The sequence below is a fragment of the Mastigoproctus giganteus genome, chromosome 2 (assembly GCF_048544385.1).
Source record: "Mastigoproctus giganteus isolate SK-2022 chromosome 2, ASM4854438v1, whole genome shotgun sequence".
Lineage (NCBI taxonomy): Eukaryota > Metazoa > Arthropoda > Arachnida > Uropygi > Thelyphonidae > Mastigoproctus > Mastigoproctus giganteus.
The window spans coordinates 240844607-240864581 of NC_143576.1; the positions used below are offsets into that span (position 1 = coordinate 240844607).

Genomic DNA, 19975 nt, shown 5'->3' on the forward strand with positions numbered 1-19975 from the left:
ACCAACAGCAAATTCAAAATGGGAAGCATTCAAAGAATTAATCTTGGAAGCTACTAGACTATTCATACCAACTAAGAAATATTGTTCAAGATTTAGAATTAAATGGATGTCAGATGAACTAATTGGACATGTGGCAGAGAAGAAAAATGCATGTGATACATGCATTTTTAACAGGTGACATGGAAGCCTATGGCAGATATAATCTTGTCTGTAACCAAGTCACAAAGGAGGTTAGCCAGCAAAGGCAGATTACAAGACATCTTTGGCTAAGGATGCAAAGAAAAACAGCAAAGAGTTCTTTACTTACGTAAACTCTAGAAAGAAGGGGATGAATCAGATTGGTCCACTTGATATTGATGGTTCACCTGTTGATGACTGGCCTCTGTAGCCGAGTGGGCAGGAGCGGGAGTGCAGTAGCACACGCTCTTTGAGTAGACCGGGGTTCAAGCCCCTGACTGCTGAATACGGTCGATCTGCCAACCCGCACTGGACCAGCGTGGCAGATTATGGTCCATTTCCCTCAGCATGAATTGTTGAGGAGGCTTCCACCCTGCAGTGGGTTGATAATGGCTGCACTTTACTTTTTTTTTTTTACTGTTGATGACCCTGCTCAGGTAGTTAACAAACTAAATGAATATTTTGCATCTACATTCACACATGAGGAGTCATTCAGGGAGAGGAATGCAAGAGGTGTATTAAATTCTGGCAGTAAGCTAGATAATCTTTAAAAATAACTAAATGCACAAGGCATAATACATTAAGAGTAAGAGTTTAATATCTATAAAATAACAGTGTAGATACACCATAGATGACTCTTAAGAAACTACAATGTTAGTGTGGAAGGCATCATCATTGTGCTCTTCCTTCACAACGAAGGAAGAGCACAATATGAGCACAACCTCGAATAAGTGTTACTTATTCGAGGTAGTGCAATACCATGGAAACTCATTGTGAAGGAAGAGCACAATATGAGATACAGAGGAAATGATGCCTTCCACAGAGGAAATGATGTTTCTTAAGATAACTCTTAAGAAACTACGATGGTAGTTTCTTAAGAGTTATCTACGGTGTATCTACACCGATATTAGCTAGATAATCTTGTAATAACTGAGAGTAAAGTGGAGGATAAGTTGTTAAAGATAAACATAAGAAAGGCATCTGGGGTGGATGGAATCTATCCAGTTATATTAATGGAGGCAGCAAAGGAAGTAAGCAAACCCTTAGCCATAATTATGAGAGCTTCCTTCGACTCAGGGGAGGTACCCATGGACTGGAGATGCACAAATGTGACCCCAAACCACAAAGGAGGATCAAAGATAGACAGGTAATTACAGACTCTTAGATTAACTTCTGTTCCAGGGAAATTAATGGAGGCACTGGCTAAAGAAGCACTGCAGGATCATCTAAATAACACTTCAGTTATAGCCCAGACACAGCATGGGTTTGTTAAGCTATTATTTGGTTTTTTTTAGGAGCATTAGCAACTAAGGCCATATTGCTCCAGAGATATGCGGTGGTCATTCCCTGACCTTTCTGCATCCTCCGCATTTGATGTGATGGTTACGGGCAGAACTAGACAAACATTTGGATCAAGTGGATGGGTGAAATGAGAAGGGTGTGTTATTCTTTTTTTTTTTTTTTTTTGGCTGATGCTATATAAGCTTGCTTTCTTGCATATGTGCCTTTGCTAATGCTAATGCTAATCATTTGCCATTACTAACACTAATACACTGGTGTGCAAAATTTAAGGGGACCAGTCAGGTTTTCACCTGTAGTTTCTCATAGGAGTGACCTGGATTTGGGAAAAGCATATCAAAGGAACCTTGTGAGGTACAGAAATGATGAAGGAAACAACACCGACACAACAATGGTACAGAGGGATTTTATTCAAAAATGGCAACATAGCATTGGCTTCCATTATACAGATGCATCACTGCCAAAGATGGAACAAAGGGAAGAGGTGGTCCTCAGTAGAAGATATGGCCACCCTTAATGTCTATGCAGGTTTTACACCGCCTGTCCATACTTAGAACAATGTTGGTGATAAGTTCTTGTAGTAACATGGTCCATTCCTCTGTCAGCACCATCATCAGCTGGTGAACATTTTCTGGTGGGTGCGGACGTGCTGCTAGTCGTCTCCCCAGAGCATCCCATATGTGTTCGATGGGATTTAGATCGGTGGAACAGGCCAATTCATAGAAACAATGTCCTCACTTTCCAAAAGCATATCAACAGCTGCAGTGTGATAGGATGTGGCGTTAACATCCATAAACACGAACTTGGGGCCAATGGCACCTCAGAACAGACACACATGGGGAAGGATTACCTCATTACACAAGCATGCAATGGTTACAGTACCGCCTTCCAGTATCTGGAGTTGTATATGTCCATCCAAGATAACACCTCCCCAGACGAGAAGACCTCGACTGCCATATCGATCCCTTTCAGTGATGTTTGCGGGGTTATACCATGTGCCAACCTCTCGCCAAATTAGCTGACATCCAGAATCGCTGCTGAGACTGAATCTACTCTCATCAGTAAAGATTACCTTAAGCAAAGATTTTGTGGTTGTAACCTTTAAAAATAGTGTTGGTCCTTAAGTTTTGCAGACCAGTGTACTAATCTCAAAACATAGCCTATTTATATTACTTGTTAAGTATTGAGGCAATATCAATTTTCATTGCAGAATTATAATAAACATCTTCACTGGTACATGTGATAGTACTGTTCTTTGCCTCACATATCCTTAAAGTGAATAACCATGCAATATCCCCCTTTCAACTAATTACTCAAGAATATAACGGGTGAGGCTATCATAGGCCTGAGGCTGAAACAAGGGCAATAATTCATTATAGTAATTGCTCATTGTAGTTAAAAGGAAAACAAGATAAAATTGAGGGCAAATGGCACAAAAATACAAAACTCTACTCAGTGGTTACAAAATTACATTTGGAATTTGTATTTGGAAATACATATGGAGGTGGCATATACACCTCCTCCATATGTATATACAACTTACAACCAACTAATATTGATGTTCATTGTCAACAAGTTTTTTTATTCTTTCTTACATATGATATTAGAAGTCCAGTGCATTCACAATTTCAATAACCTGTTACATCTAGAATTACCATAATAAAGTAAAGGGTGTATAAAGAACTTTATTGCATTTACCTCTTTGTCTGTTACATCCATTAGCACAGCAAAACTTGTAAGATGGTCGCATGTACAATTAATATATGGCTGTTCCCCATTTGTCTGGTAACTGGTACCTAACACATGACATCCCTTTGATGACCATTTTCCTCGTTCGCTGTAATAAAATAAACTCATTCTTTATTGAAGTTGCCTTATAATAATAATTGCATCAAAACTCAAGCCTACAATATTTTATTCATAATAGCAAAAATAAAACTGTTTGCATATCAGTAACACACAGATGATGTGCTACAGACAATAAAATGGTATCACTAAAAAACATCAGGGTTGCTTAATGCATGTATGCCAATAGAAGATTCTATAACATGGAATCCAGATAAGTACAATTTTTTTCTACTTCATAATACATAACTAGGGAGCACTGTGAGAAGCACGCACTTTCATTATAGTTATCTCACGGCTATTACTTAAAACTACTAGTCCAACATGAAGTTTGCTGAGCAGTGCCGATAGGCTGCTAGGACAGCTCATGGGATTGTCAATGACATACAGGAATTCTGCTCACAGGGACAAGAAAATGATCATCCCTTTGTAAGGCAATGGCTAGGCCACACCTTGAATACTGCACACAGGTTTGGAAGTCCCATTTGAGGAAGAACTGTGAATCTGTTGGAATTGGTGTAGAGATGGGTAATGAGATTATTGAGGGGAACAAAAGGGTACTCTTACCAAGAGAGACTTCAATTCTACAGCACCTTGAAACTAGGTGCCGGTGAAAACACCTCATTGAAGTGTATAAGGCTTTAAATAGATTGCATAAACTATTTAAATGGTGATGGAATCTTTATTTTTTCTTGGATGACACATATAAGGGGACATAAATTTAAATTGGAAGAAAATGTTTTCAGAATAAATGTGCACAAATTTAGTTTGTCAGAAAGTAACTGATTGTTGGAACAAACTTCCATCTGGTGTTGCGGAAGTGGGTAATGTAAATAAATTTAAGGACGGACTGAAAAATTGTTAAAGGGGATGTACAGATGAGTTTTATTTGGCTTATACCATATAAACTTGCCTCTTTACATCATTTTCCTCTACTAACACACTAGTGTTTTAGACTATTTCTACTATTGCTTTTTTTAAACTCTCATAATGAAAAACAGAAAAAAAAAAGTGCATATTTTTAAGGAATTCTTTCTAGTTCATTTAAAATTTAATTTATTTTTAACTTTTCACCATATCAACTTCATGTCAAAGAGGTGAGTTATCTTTCTATACATTAAAATAATTTTCCTCCTAATGATATTTATTCAGCCAATGGGAGAAGAGGGATGCGGGTTACATGTAATATGTAACAAATACAAAAATACATAACGGAAACCTGTTTTACTGTGGTAAAACAAGCTTCTCTTTAAGCGTGATCATGTGCTAAGTTTATCTAACACGACCACGCAGTATCAGTCTTGATTTCCATATGTAATGTATTTATTTAAATAAACTAAATGCAACAAGGCATAATATTTTAAGATTCTATATCTATGTAATATCAGTGAGATACATCATAGACAGCTCTTAAAGAAAAACTATGATCGTAGTGTGAAAGGCACTCACCGATGAAAAACCAACTAGCTTTGAAACAGTCCATCTGGGTGGGGGTGCCCACTGAGAATAAATAACAACAGTCTTCTCAATTAGTGAAATGTTACTTATTCAGGGTAGTGCAATACTTGGTAACTCGTTGTGGAAGGAGAGCACAATATGAGATACAGATGAAATGATGCCTTTCATACTATGATTGGCGCCTCCGTAGCCAGGTGGGAAGGAGCAGCAGTGCATAGCACACACTTCTTGATTAGACCGGGGTTCGAGCCCGTCACCACCAAATATGGAGGATGCGGAAAGGTCAGGGAATGACCACCGCATATCCCGGAGCAATATGGCCTTAGCTGCTAATGCATCTAAAAACCAAAATAACAACAACAACATACTACAATCATAGTTTTTCTTTAAGAGTTGTCTATGGTATATCTACACCAATATTGTATAGATATCGTAATGTATTTATGTATTCATAGCTGAGGAGGAGACACACACACAATGTCAAAAGCTTCTGTAAGTATTTTATTTTATTTTATTAAAAGAAGCGAGTGCGGCCCCCTAGTCTATAATTAAATAAAGTTTTTTCATATTTTTGATATTTTAAATTAAGATCAATATCATCAACACTATAAAATCTTTTTTACTTACCCAAGTGCAAAATTCCAATAGACACACTGTGGGCTACTACGTTCATCATTATCATGGATTTTGAATTTAAAGCGAATGTTGTGTACTAAGGACTGTTCGTGATGAAAACTACCATTGATAGGCTGCGCTGTTAACATTAGTACTGGTGTATTCACACCAAGTGTTATACCAAATCTCTGCCTAAAATGAAAGGGAAAAAAAGATAAAAAGAAAGTAATTATATGGATGACAACCTGCAATTTGTTCATTAGAAAGTTCAACATACACAACAACCTAATACAGCTTAATGTGAATGCAGTTGAATTCATTATCAAGATCTAGACCAGCGAGAACCAACCTTTTCCTGCAGCATGGCACCTAGGGGCAGATACAAAAACTACCTGAATCAACACACACTGATCCACACCTGTCACCATCAAATGTTTTTGCTAACTGCACATGGGAATTTTATGCTAGGTGCTTGTATTAAAAAAAAAATTAAAAAATTCTGCATTTATAAAATAAATTTAATATAGATTAATGAATAAATGTTTTTCCTTACAGAACTGATGTCATGTGTAGCTTACTGATGCCTTCCTCCATCTACCTGTGCTGAATTGACACTAAAAAGTAGCAAACATGAAGCATAGGCTCCTGTCATCCTGAAATCTGAATTATAATTTCTTGTAATAAAAGTGGAATTTAAACTGTATGTGTTTAGCTTTATTTCTGATTTTCTCAAATTAGACTGGTTGTCTAATTTTTACACATTTTTTTTTTTTTTACCCTGCCACTAAAAGTCTAAATCAGGGATGACCATCACTGATTTAGACTTTTGCTTAGAAGCACAACCTTTTATTAATCTTTAGCTTGAAATGTTTGATAATTATACTCTACATAAAAATATTTGCCTTCAAAGGATAATCAACTACTGGAACATTAGCTCTATATTATCAGAATATTATATAGATTTAAAAAGGGATTAGATATATATTTAGAAGACAGATAAAATATAAAACTGGGAGTTGTTTTACTTTTTTTATCTATTTTATTTGTATCGATTTTATTTTTATTTATCAATGGTATATGCTACATTAACTCAACCTTCTTACATTGTTCTGCAATTTTAATACTAATATTAAACTGAAAAGGATTTCCATCCTGACTATACTTAATTTCAGTGGCACATATGAAGCCTTTTGAGGCCTCTGAGATTGCTGCCATATTGATATTTGGCAGTTAATATTTGATTATCCCTCTTTATATCTGATTGCCATATTGATATTCAACTCCTTCACATTTCCTATTGTGCTGTTTTACTTTAATCAGAAAGTGATTTGGTTTGCATTCACAAGGGTGGAGAAAGTATGAACAGTTCAGGTATTTTTTCTCCCCACATAAGCTTGAAATATGAGTTTCCTTAGTGCTGCAAAGCCAAATGTTATTTTTAATAACATGCAGCTATTTATAAATCAAATTATTTAGCAGTTGAAATGAAGAAACAAGAGTAATGCCAAGACTCTGTGCTGCTGGTGGAATTTGTAATATTAATAAATATTGTTTTATTGCAGTGAATCATACAAGTATGCCTTGAAAACTTGCATTTTTAAATTCTGACATAATTTTCTATTAAAAACAGTTAAATAAAAAGAGTTCCCAAACATGAAAAATTAGGTAAAAAGGTAAACTGCAGCCCTTATCAACTCACTGCAGGATGAAATCCTCCTCAACAATTCATGCTGAGGGAAATGGACCATAATCTGCCACACTGGTCCAGTGCGGGTTGGCAGATCGACCGTATTTAGCAGTTAGAGGCTTGAACCTGGTCTACTCAAAGAGCGTGTGCTACTGCACTCCCGCTCCTGACCACTCGGCTAGGGAATTAGGTAGTTAAAGTTTAACATTTGTCAATGTTAAACTTCAACTGCCACTTGTAAACTATCTGCCTAATTTTTATAGATCTTGTTGCAGTAGCATAGCCTGATTACTGTCATTATCCACCCTTCCATGCTTCATATCATCTGCAAACTTAATATTAAGCCTGATATGTCTCATTAATAAGTGCAGAAAACAACAAAGGACACAGCACTGAATCCTGAGGGGCTCCACTAATAACATTAGTTTGAGAAAAGCAGTGCTCATTAATAATCATTTTCTGTCTCCAGTCACTCAACCATTCCTTTATCAAAACTTACTACTCTTAATGTCATATTTTGCTCAAATTTGTATAGCAGTCTTGGGTACAGAATATTGTCAAAAGCATTTTTGAAATCTAAGTATATGATGTTAAAATTATTTTTTGCATCCAGTTTCTTTGTTACTGTATTACAGTATCCAATCAGATTGGTCAGACAAAACTGCCCCTTTTCAAATGCAGTGATTGAAGTATAACTGCATTTTTCTCTATAGAAGGTCTCCTGCATTAATTATTTAACTAGTGACTCCATTATTTTCTCTAGGACAGAAATGAAACTAAGGTCTAATTACCATTACCCATTTTGTCTTGTGATCCCAACTTTGTGAATTGGAGACACATTCACACTTCACCTAAATCCAACGGTACTTTCATACTTTTGGCTAAAGATTTACTGACCTCTCTCTTGCTGCCTCTCTTAATATGATTAGATAGATTCAATCTACCTATCCTTTCAGTTATCATAAAATCATTTAGTGCCCTATTAGAATTTGATAAATTTTTGCCATTCCCATCCTTAAAAAATTCCTCATGTGTAAATGTAGAAGCAAAATACCTATTCAGTTTATCAGCAACCTCAGAATTTTGGTTTCCCAGTGCTTATATCACATCAAGCTGACTTAACATTGCACTGGCTACCCTTCTTAACTTAAAGCATAACCCCTCCTCCTCCTCCTGTCTTGTCCGTTCTTTCTGTACACATTGTACTTCCCATATTCCAAATCTGCATTCCTTATGTCTGAGTGACACCATGTTTTCTCTGATATACTCACAATGCCTGTATTTGATGAATTGACCAGTACTTCTAATTCATTAAATTCATTTGCTATGCTCCTAGCATTAGCATACACGCAAGTATACATTCACTTGTTTTTATGCATAGTAACGCTAACACTGCAAACATATTTACTTGTTCCATGAGGAATCCCAGCAGATCATAAAATGCTGCTGCAAGTTCCATTTGAAGCAGTGCAAGAATCACTTACATCTCTGCCTGCAGCTGTTGTTAATCTATTAGTTTGTGTATTCCCTCCCTAACTTGCAGTTTTCTAACCCATCTGACCTGTCTCAATAGCATCAGCAAATATTCTTGTGCCTCTTCTAATTAAGTGTATCCCAGCTTTGTAAAGACAGTCTCCCTTGTTAAGAAGCACAGACCACGCAGAAAAAAAAAATTCTACCCCTTAAGTCTTGACAGTCCCTGGGACTGAAGTAACTGACAAGGCTTTCATCATGTACTTGGAATTAAAAAAAAAAAAAAAAAAACTCATCAGATGTGAGCCCCCGGGATGTTGACGTTTTAATTATATGTTGACATTTTAAGTTATAAGTTTCTGAAAAGGAGTTGGAAAATACTCCATGTGGCCACTTGTACCATAAAGGTTTTTTTCAGATTTATTTTTCAATTTCTATTATAGTTATTTAATATTCAATTTTTATTACCATTGCAATTTCTATTATGACAATTTTTTTTTAATTTTCTCTTTAAATCATGAATTGAAATTTCCAAGTAAATCTCACCTGACAGTAGTATCAAAAAAATCAGGGAGAAGCTGCCCTATTGTTGAGTATATTGCATAGGAAAGAACAGCACAATCTTTGGATAAATGCAAAGGTCCTTTGAATCTCTGCCCATTCTTTTCTAAATAAAAGTAAAATTATTATATTAAGTTTAGATAATTATATAGCTTAAAAGTTTATTTAATGGCTAAACTATATCTTTATTAAGATGGGAGGTGACTATTTTTAGAACTGGGTAAGGCCTTCCACTTTATTTCCACAGAAAAAAAAAAAAAGGCAGGGAAAAAAGAATAACGTTCTGAGTGACAGCTCCCAGGGTTCTTTGGGATTTATACACTGGAAATTATGGGAGAATGGAGAGAATAAAGAAAATAAAGCATAGCTCTATAAATTAAATTTTCATATTTATCCAAAACAGATAGCTGCATATTGTAACAAAATTTTAGGGTTGGAGTGGATTATTTAAATTGGTGTAAAAGCAATTCAGTATTTGTGACTGATTGTTGTCACAAACCCTGAACTGCTTTTACATTTAATACACTGTGCCAAAAATTGAATTGTATAGATTTGAAAGATTTGTATGTTGGTTTTGTGAGGCAAAAAGCAGAATTCCCTGGTGTAAAAATCCTAAACCTGTAGTTTAGACTGACTAATGCAGTATTTGATGAAAAATTCAGGAAATATTCATCCCAACAATAGCAAGACCCAGGCTTTACCACTTGGAAAGCAATTTGCAAAGTTCCTAAGACAGAAGAAATTTTAGGATCAACTGAAGGAGTAACAACACATCATAATCAAAAGAACTTTACTAACAATTTATGAGCCTCTTCATATTGACAACATGCAACTAAAAATTACAATACTATTCTTGATTTGAAAAATGCAGAACATAGTTCAATATACCTTGAAATGAGATACTTTTTTAATTATAGAAAGGAATTACCTAACTTATTTTTGTCAAAGTGCTGCTAAATTTTTCCACATACACAACTCAAATTTCTTATGATGTTATGAATTTTAATCAGGGAATCATATATCCCCTTCCCTCAGTTCAAAAAAACAGATGAGTATCCTATCATCATAAACTTTAGAATATAAAATGCACTAATAATACCTAACGAGACACCACAAGAAGAGTCAAATTTTAAAATTTATTATTTAGCTCAAAGCTAGACATGATTTTGGATCAATTATTTTTGTGGACTGGCTAAACTTCATACAAATGGAAAGGGAACTTTAAAAGGTTGCATAGCATTAGGTGAGAGATTATCAAACATGTGCTTGTGCGATTAGAAGTCTTATAGTAAGTACAGACATCTTACATTGATGGAATTTTAATGTGTTTCCATTTCCACTGTTACAGAAATTAATAATTTAGTGTAGTTGTTTGGATGTCTATCATCTTAACATCATCAAAAGCAAATTTATGATTTAAAGTAATGACATGGTACACCAACTGAGAAGTTTCAGGATGATTAGAAAAAAATTGAAATTACATGTTGATTCTCTGTTCAAGCATACATTGGCTGGAGCCTTGATACAAAGAATTACAGGTTCTACTCAATGTATGCTTGAACAGAGACTAAAGCAACGTGTAACTGATTTAATTTGAAAGTGTCTGCAATTCTGCCCAGACACGATAAGAGAGAATACATGATGAGAGCCTTGTCAATCAATTCGGCCCTGGAGGAAATGTGCAAGGCTCAAGGGGTAGAATTTTTTTCAGTGTGGTCTGTGCTTGTTAACAGGAGTGACTGCTTCTACAGGGATGGGATACACTTAAGTAGAAAGGGTGCAAGAATATTTGCTGATGCTATCGAGTCAGTGTTAGGTGAGTCGGAAAACAGCTAGCTTGGGGGGGGGGGATTCACAGACTAAAAGGTTAAAAGTGGCCACAGGCAGAGGTGAAGGTGATTCTTGCACAACTTCTATTAGAATAAGTAGCTACCTGGAGTGAGGAGTGCTGGGAGTCTCAGGGACTGATGGCAGTCATCGTGAAACAGGTGGGTATATGGGATGGGTTAGGGTAACTAATAATAAGGACAGGTACATGTATACTTGCATGTATACCAATGCTAGAAGTATAGTAAATAAATTTGATGAATTTGAAGTGTTGGTCAAGACATCAAAGGTGGATATCGTTGGGATAGCAGAGACGTGCTGTCACACAGATATAAGGAATGCAGAACTGGAATTTGGGGAGTACAATGTGTACAGAAAGGACAGACAGGATAGGAAGGGAAGAGGTGTTATGCTGTTAATTAAGAAAAACATAAAATCAAAAGAAGTGCATCCAGTTGATATAGATGAACAGTGCACTGTTGAATCAGTCTGGTTGACATAAGCACTGCGAAAGCAAAAATGACAGTAGGAGTGTGTTATAGTCCTAATGACTCGAATGAGTACAATGAACAATTGTACAGAGAAATAGATTGGGCTAGTAAATCAGAATGTCTTATAATGGGGGATTTTAACTTCCCAGATATTGACTGGAACTTGTGGGTTGGTCACTCACACACTAGTAAGACTTTTGTGGATTTATTGGATGATTGTTTTCTGCAGCAGCACATTCGAGAGGCAACCAGAGAGGGTAATACTCTTGATCTGGTTATCAGCAGTGATCATTTGTGTATTAACAATTTGCAGATAAAGGAACCACTAGGTGGCAGAGATCAGTGTACTAATGTGGGATTTACTTAAAGATATAATTACCATCAGGGGTAAAGGAAAGGGTTTTTGCTTCCATAAAGGTGAGTACAGTAGTCTCAGACAGTTTTTAAATTCTGTACAGTGGGATCAACTGACGATGTTACCAGAAGGTTGTCAAATTGTAGCAGGGTGCTTAATGATTTTGTAATAACTGAGAGCAAAGTGGAGGAGAAATTGTTGAAGTTAAACATAAGAAAGGCACCTGGGGTGGATGGGATCTATCCAGTTATATTAAAGGAGGCAGCAAAGCAACTAAGCAAACCCTTAGCCATAATTATGAGAGCATCCATCGACTCAGGGGAGGTCCCCACGGACTGGAGATGTGCAAATGTATCCCCCAATTCACAAAGGGGGATCGAATGGTGACGCGAGTAATTAGAGACCAGTTAGCTTAACTTCTGTTCCAGGTAAAATAATGGGGTCACTGGTTAAAGATGCATTGCAGGATCATCTAGACAAGACTGCAGCAATAATTCAGACACAGCATGGGTTTGTTAAGGGAAAGTCTTGTCTGACAAATTTGATAGGATATTATGATGTGGTTACAAAGGAACTGGATGCAAAAAATAATTTTGATATCATATATTTGGATTTCAGGAAAGCTTTTGACACTGTTGCACATGGAAGACTATTGTATAAATTGGAGCAGAATGGTATTAAGGGTAAGTTGATACGATGGATAAAAGGATGGTTGAGTGGGAGAAGACAGAGGGCGGTAATTAATGGGTGCTGCTCTTCAGGGACTAATGTTATTAGTAGAGTCACACAGGGTTTGGTGTTGGGTCCTCTGTTGTTTTGTATATTTATCAATGATATTGATGAAGGTATATCAGGCTTAGTGTTGAAGTTTGCAGATGATACAAAGGTTGGCAGGGTTGTTAATGACAGTAATGGCAGTGTGCTACTGCAACAGGATCTAGATAATTTGGACAGATGGGCTAAGAAGTGGCAACTTAAGTTTAACCTTGACAAATGCAAAGTACTGCATATGGGTAGAAGTAACCCCAGAGAAATGTACCACCTGTGTGGTAATACACTTAAGGTGGTAGAAAATGAAAAAGACCTGGGAGTAATTGTGCAGTCAGATATGAAGTTTTCTGAGCAATGCGGACAGGCTGCCAGGGCAGGTCATGGGGTTTTGTCAATGATATATAGGAATTTTGCTAGCAGGGAAAAGGAGGTGATTGTCCCTCTGTATAAGGCAATGGTCAGGCCACGCCTTGAGTACTGTGTACAGGTCTGGAGGCCTCATTTTAGGAAGGATGCAGATTTGCTTGAGCATGTACAGAGAAGGGTAACAAGATTGGTGAGGGGAATGAAGGGATCCTCTTACCAAGAGAGGCTTAAATTCTGCAAATTTCAGTGGCTGGAGACTAGGCGCCTGCGCGGTGATCTGATTGAGGTGTATAAGGCCCTGAATGGGTTGAGGACGCTGAATTCTGATGGGATCCTTCCACTTCTTCAGATTAGTAGTAGTAGTAGTAGTAGTGCCATGTGATGCAAGAAAGCAAATGTATGAGCTTATGCAGCATCAGCCAAAAGAAAAAAAAAAAAAAAAAAACACACCATTCCCTCCAAATGCCTGTCCAGTTCCTCCTTAAATTTATTCAACCTATCAACTTCCACAACGACAGATGGAAGTTTATTCCAGCAATTAACCACCCGCTGGCTAAAGGCAAATTTCCGCACATCCAATCTACATCTGTCTTTTCTTAATTTGAATTTATGCCCCCTTAGGTTCGTAATCTGAACAAGTGGAAGGATCCCATCAGAATTCAGCGTCCTCAACCCATTCAGGGCCTTCACGCCCCATTCACACCTCAATCAGATCACCGCGCAGGTGCCTAGTCTCCAGCCACTGCAATTTGCAGAACTTAAGCCTCTCTTGATAAGAGGATCCCTTCATTCCCCTCACTAATCTTGTTGCCCTTCTCTGTACACGCTTAAGTAAATCTACATCCTTCCTAAAATGAGGCCTCCAGACCTGTACGCAGTACTCAAGGCGTGGCCTGACCATTGCCTTATATAGAGGGATAATCACCTCCTTTTCCCTGCTAGTAAAATTCCTATATATCATTGACAAAACCCCATGACCTGCCCTGGCAGCCTGTCTGCATTGCTCAGAAAACTTCATTTCTGCCTGCACAATTACTCCCAGGTCTTTTTCATTTTCTACCACCTTAAGTGTAGTACCACACAGTTGGTACGTTTCTCTGGGGTTACTTCTACCCATATGCAGTACTTTGCATTTGTCAAGGTTAAACTTCAGTTGCCACCTCTTAGCCCATCTGCCCAAATTATCTAGATCCTGTTGCAGTAGCACACTGCCATTACTGTCATTAACAACCCTGCCAACCTTTGTATCATCTGCAAACTTCGACACTAAGCCTGATATTCCTTCATCAATATCATTGATAAATATACAAAACAACAGTGGACCCAACACCGAACCCTGTGGGACTCCACTAATAACATTAGTCCAAGAAGAGCAGCACCCATTGATTACTACCCTCTGTCTTCTCCCACTTAACCATCCTTTTATCCATCATATCAACTTACCCTTAATACCATTCTGCTCCAATTTGTACAATAGTCTTCCATGCGCAACAGTGTCAAAAGCTTTCCTGAAATCCAAATATATGATATCAAAATTATTTTTTGCATCCAGTTCCTTTGTAACCACATCATAATATCCTATCAAATTTGTCAGACAAGACTTTCCCTTAACAAACCCATGCTGTGTCTGAATTATTGCTGCAGTCTTGTCTAGATGATCCTGCAATGCATCTTTAACCAGCGACTCCATTATTTTACCCGGAACAGAAGTTAAACTAACTGGTCTGTAATTACCCGTGTCACCCTTCGATCCCCCCTTTGTGAATTGGGGATACATTTGCACATCTCCAGTCCGTGGGAACCTCCCCTGAGTCCAAAGGATGCTCTCATAATTATGGCTAATGGTTTGCTTAGTTGCTTTGCCGCCTCCTTTAATATAACTGCATAGATCCCATCCACCCCAGGTGCTTTTCTTACGTTTAACTTCAACAATTTCTCTTCCACTTTGCTCTCAGTTATTACAAAATCATTAAGTATCCTGCTACAATTTGATAACCTTCTGCCATTTTCAAACCTTAATTCCTCACGTGTGTTAATGTAGATGCAAAATACTCATTCAGTTTGTTTGCTATCTGAGCAGGATCATCAACAGTCGCACCATCGATGGGGCATAAATTCAAATTAAGAAAAGACAGATGTAGAATAGATGTGCAGAAATTTTCCTTTAGCCAGCAGGTGGTTAATTGCTGGAACAAACTTCCATCTGTCGTTGTGGAAGTTGATATGTTAAATAAATTTAAGGAGGAATTGGACAGGCATTTGGAGGGAATGGTGTGATTTTTTTTTTTTGGCTGATGCTGCATAAGCTCCTACACTTGCTTCCTTGCATCACATGCCACTACTACTACTACTACTACTATTTCTTTTAATTGGTCTGAAGATTCTGAGATGGTGCATCTTGGTATTATTTTAAATCATAAATTTGCCTTGGATGTTATCAAGGTCATGGACATCCAATACAAACTACAATAAATTATTAATTTCTGAATCCTAGGATATGAAACACATTGAGACTCCATCAACTAAGATCCATAATTACTACTAGACTTTTGGTTATATGAGTACATGTGTGATAATCTCTTATATAATGCAATGCTAACCTATTTAAAATTCCCTCTTCCATTTGTATGAAGTTTACAAGTCTCTGAAAATGACATTAAGTTGAAAAGTCATATCCAGCATTGGGCTAAGTGGTAAAATTTTAAATTTTGACTTGTCTTTCGGCATTTTGTTTGGTATTACTTTTGCATTCTGTAATCTGAAATTTATGACAAGAGGGTGTCCATTCATTTTATAAATTGAGGGAGGGAAGGAAAATATAGTATGAGTCTCAGGGGACTAAAATTGATAACACTATAAGAAATTAAATTGTGTGTTGAAATTTTAGCATTACTTTGAAAATAAATAAATAATAAATAAGTAAGTCCTTTCCATTATTAAAAAAATACTATTGGAAGTGGAGAAATGAGAATTACTATTAATAATGAGAGATAATGAGAGATACTATTGGAAGTGGCAAAATGAGAATTACTATTAATAATGAGAAATACTATTGGAAATTGGTGAAATAATAACTTCAACCTGCATGGAATGTAATCTGCCTTTAATTTCTTAAAACAATTACAGATTATTCTCAGATGTTTCATGGTACTTCCTGTACCACTTCTTAGTGAACTTAGTGCTGTCCTCATGATACCAATGGCTTCACATACTGAAGAAGTGGTACAGGAAGTACCATCAAACTTCTGAGAATAATCTGTAATTCTTTAAGAAATTAAAGGCAGATTACACTCCAAGCAGGTTTAAGTGCTCATTATTTCACCAATTTCCAGTTCTTAATATGCCTGCACACCATGCCACTAAAAGAATATTTAAGATCCAAAATACTATTCTTGAAGAAATATGAAGGCTGTTAATGACTTTCAGTGATATTTTTTTGACTAGACGTATAAAGTGAAATATTTTTTTTTGGCAGACATAGAAAAAGTTCATTTCCTGTATCATCTAGTCATTATCATAATAATACTCTTTTTAAGTTCTTTCTAAATGATAGCAATATCACTAAAGACAAAGACATCTTAGCCAGGTGCTTGCAAAAACTTCAAGGATTTGAACAGGCTAAATGAAAATTATTAAAATACAATATCCTTAAGGGAGAAAGTGTTAGCAGTTAAAATTTCAAAACTAAGAAACTATTGTACATCAGTTCCTATATTTTAATGGATATTTGTCATTATGATATCTAGGTATTAAAATTATTTCTTTTCTATTGTTGATGAATTGCTTATAATCATAATAACTTACCATCATAAACTTTAACACCAAGGTTTTTCAAAGGAATAACAGCACGAGTGATGCTATCAGAATTTTGCCTCCGTATTGGATAATTATTATACTTTGGGATTACAACAGCTGGCCCTTCTTCATTAGCAAAAGTGAAATCAAGAAAAGCTGAAGATTTAGGAGAGTCATGAGAACTGTTTGCAGCTTCTTTATTAGATGAATAACCCCAAAGTTCTGAAGTAGACACCGTATCTAAACCGAACACTGAAATTAATTTAAAAAAAAAAAAAACTAATCAGATTAACAAAATCAGTAATGTAGCACAACATCATAAATTTAAAATTAAGAGATTGCAGCTTATTTAAGATACATTTACATTTAATTACACTACAAAGTAGATTAAGTAGTGAAACTGAATGAAACCATTTTTTTCTGTTTTTGTATTTGAAAATAAACCAAACATAAAGTCCATAATACTTGAGGCCAGGGATTCCCAAACTAAAATCTGTGGGCAATTGCAGAGCAGATAATTAAGGAGTTAGATCTGAGAAATTTATTGGAGAGAGGATGGGGATGCCTTGGGAGACAAAGATTACCTTTAAGTGGAACCTATTATATTTTATATTGAGTATAGTTACATGACATTTTTAAGATGTTTTATTTTCTATGATATTTGTGAAACTATTTCTTCTTCCCCCTGACATTTAAGATGATAAATTTATTTAAGCATGTCAAAAAGAAAACTAGCAAAATTTAATTTTGAGAGAAAAAAAAGAAAAGGAAGGGGTATATTCAGATTGTTAATAAATTAATATCATATGGATTTTGTCCTATTCTTTCTATCAATAATACTGTCACCCTATATAAATCATTATTTCCATTGAGAGATTCTGAAAAATGTATACTCTGATGAGAGTAAGTTAGACTGCTTGTGTAGTCTTTCTCCAAGAGGGAGACAGGGAGGGAGAAACTCAAGAATTAAAAAAAAGCCCAGCAAATTCTCACACCTTTCTGTAATGCCATATATACAGGAACTCCCTGACGTACGTAATACTCAACTTACGGAAATTTGACTTTACGTAAGTTTTTGCCGGCCGGTGCAAACTTAAAAAAAAATTGGGGACATGTATTTTACATCCCATGGGAATAAATGGAGGTATTGTGAAAATATTGTAATGTGAACCCAATAACAGTTTTTTTTTTTTTTTTTGTTTTGTTTTTGTAATTCGTTCCAAGTCCTTGGAAGTTGAAAATTTCCTATATTACTAAGCTATTTATCTTTCTAAAAGGTCATATTTATAATGAAAACTGCACTACCCTTTCATTGTTATCATATGTTCCTGTTATAAGAATCAATTTTGAATACCTTTGTGATATTTTTCTAAAGCATGTTTCTGGAGGTCACCACCAAAAAACAATAAGAACAATTTGCACTTTCCAATTTATTGGGGTTTTCTGTTCGTGCATCTAATTATAAACGGGTAGTAAACTTGATCTTATTGCATTTGCGATAATACCAATAACTGCAATTGTGTGGGTTTTTATACTATTATGGAGAAATGTGTTCCCTTTCACTGAAATCTTCAATCATATAAAAAAAACAAATTTTCAGAATCTTCTCTTCATTCCTATTTACTTATTACAATGGTGAAGGGAAAGGGACCAACGGAAAGTGCAAGTGCTGGCAATGCTAGGAAGCCAAACAAAATTGATTTAAAAATGAAGATGAAAATGAAGTATGAATCAAGACAAAGTTTGTCATAGTGACAAATGGGCCTGGAGTACTGGGGTCCATAGTTTAACAAATAGATATTTATTTAAAGTATACCCAGTATAAAATAAAATAAAATATTTCAGTAGCTTTCGGAACTCGTGTCCCTTTATCAACTGACAAATTTGAATACATTACAAGCAAAGTGTGGCACGTTACTCATTCGTCACTGTTGTAGCACGGACGTGTGCTGCCTTGCGCCAGTGATCATCCATCAATAAAACGGTTGTCTCCAGGATTGGATGTATACGCATGCCTTTCTGGCGATTTAATGCCTTAGGGTTGTTCATTATGTTTAGTGACTCTAGCCATAGGCGGTGGCGAAAGTGTCGCGCGTGGTCCACTATCTCAAAGTCGCGCTTGGGGTCAAGATCGTGGTTGGTAGCCCAAAAATGTTCTGCAAGCGCGGACTGGTCAGTTTCACATCTTCACCTTTGAAGACTCACTCTACAAACAAGTACATGGCACTGCTATGGGTGCCCCTGTCAGTTCCGTAGTAGCTAACATCGCCATGGAAGATCTGGAGAAGCAGATACACCAGAACCCACCTACACCTATTACAACGTGGTGTAGATATGTCGACGATATTTTTACCATAATACCACGTGGTTCTGAAACGGTACTACTAGAATACCTCAACTCTCTATCCAATTTCATCAAGTTTACCGTAGAATCAGAGGTGGACGGTTCGCTCCCGTTTCTGGACGTGCTAGTGCATCGCGTAGGCCCACATCTAGAGACCTCAGTATACCGCAAACCCATGTGGTGCGGTCAATTCACCAACTACGGGTCCGGCCACGCTCCAAGCCATCTCAATAGCACTGCCCGCACCCTGTTCTCCAGGGCCTGGAGCCATTCCAGCACCGACACAATTAGACGTAACGAGATCTCCCGTGTGAAGGCGGACCTAACCAGATGCGGTTATCCATCCCATGTACTAAACAGATGCTTGTTACAGGCACAAGAACTTACTTCCAACCCAAGACCTCCGAAGCAAGTCGGCATATCATCCGCCTACATTCCGTACTATCCAGGAGTGTCAGGATGTATCTCGAAGATCCTGAGAAGTTACAACATCAAATGTGTGCAATTACCAGGTAGGAACCTACGTTCACTTGTCTCCAGTGTGAAGACCCCTGTCACACCTGTCTTACGCAGCAATGTAGTGTACCGTACCACCTGTAGGGCCTGTAACAGTTGCTACGTAGGTGAGACATCGAGACGTCTCCAGGATCGCCTCACAGAACACGACAGAGCAATCCGGCTTGCCGAAACTGACCAGTCCGCGCTTGCAGAACATTTTTGGGCTACCAACCACGTTCTTGACCCCAAGCGCGACACTTTCGCCACCACCTATGGCTAGAGTCACTAAACATAATGAACAACCCTAAGGCATTAAATCGCCAGAAAGGCATGCGTATACATCCAATCCTGGAGACAACCGTTTTATTGATGGATGATCACTGGCGCAAGGCAGCACACGTCCGTGCTACAAC

At 37.0% G+C, this 19975-nt stretch overlaps 1 protein-coding gene across 4 annotated transcripts in view; it reads right to left on the reverse strand.

The window, feature by feature from the left end:
- The window catches only part of LOC150090305 (protocadherin-like wing polarity protein stan), a 426116-nt gene that overhangs the window by 100224 nt on the left and 305917 nt on the right, over window positions 1–19975 (reverse strand). For all 4 annotated transcript variants that reach the window (XM_090389794.1, XM_090389793.1, XM_090389795.1 and 1 more), the window contains 4 exons: window positions 16730–16972; window positions 9101–9221; window positions 5407–5586; window positions 3175–3313 (listed from right to left, as the gene is read on the reverse strand). In XM_090389794.1, the coding sequence (XP_090245920.1) occupies window positions 3175–3313; window positions 5407–5586; window positions 9101–9221; window positions 16730–16972 (683 nt within the window). The remainder of the gene's footprint in view (window positions 1–3174; window positions 3314–5406; window positions 5587–9100; window positions 9222–16729; window positions 16973–19975) is intronic.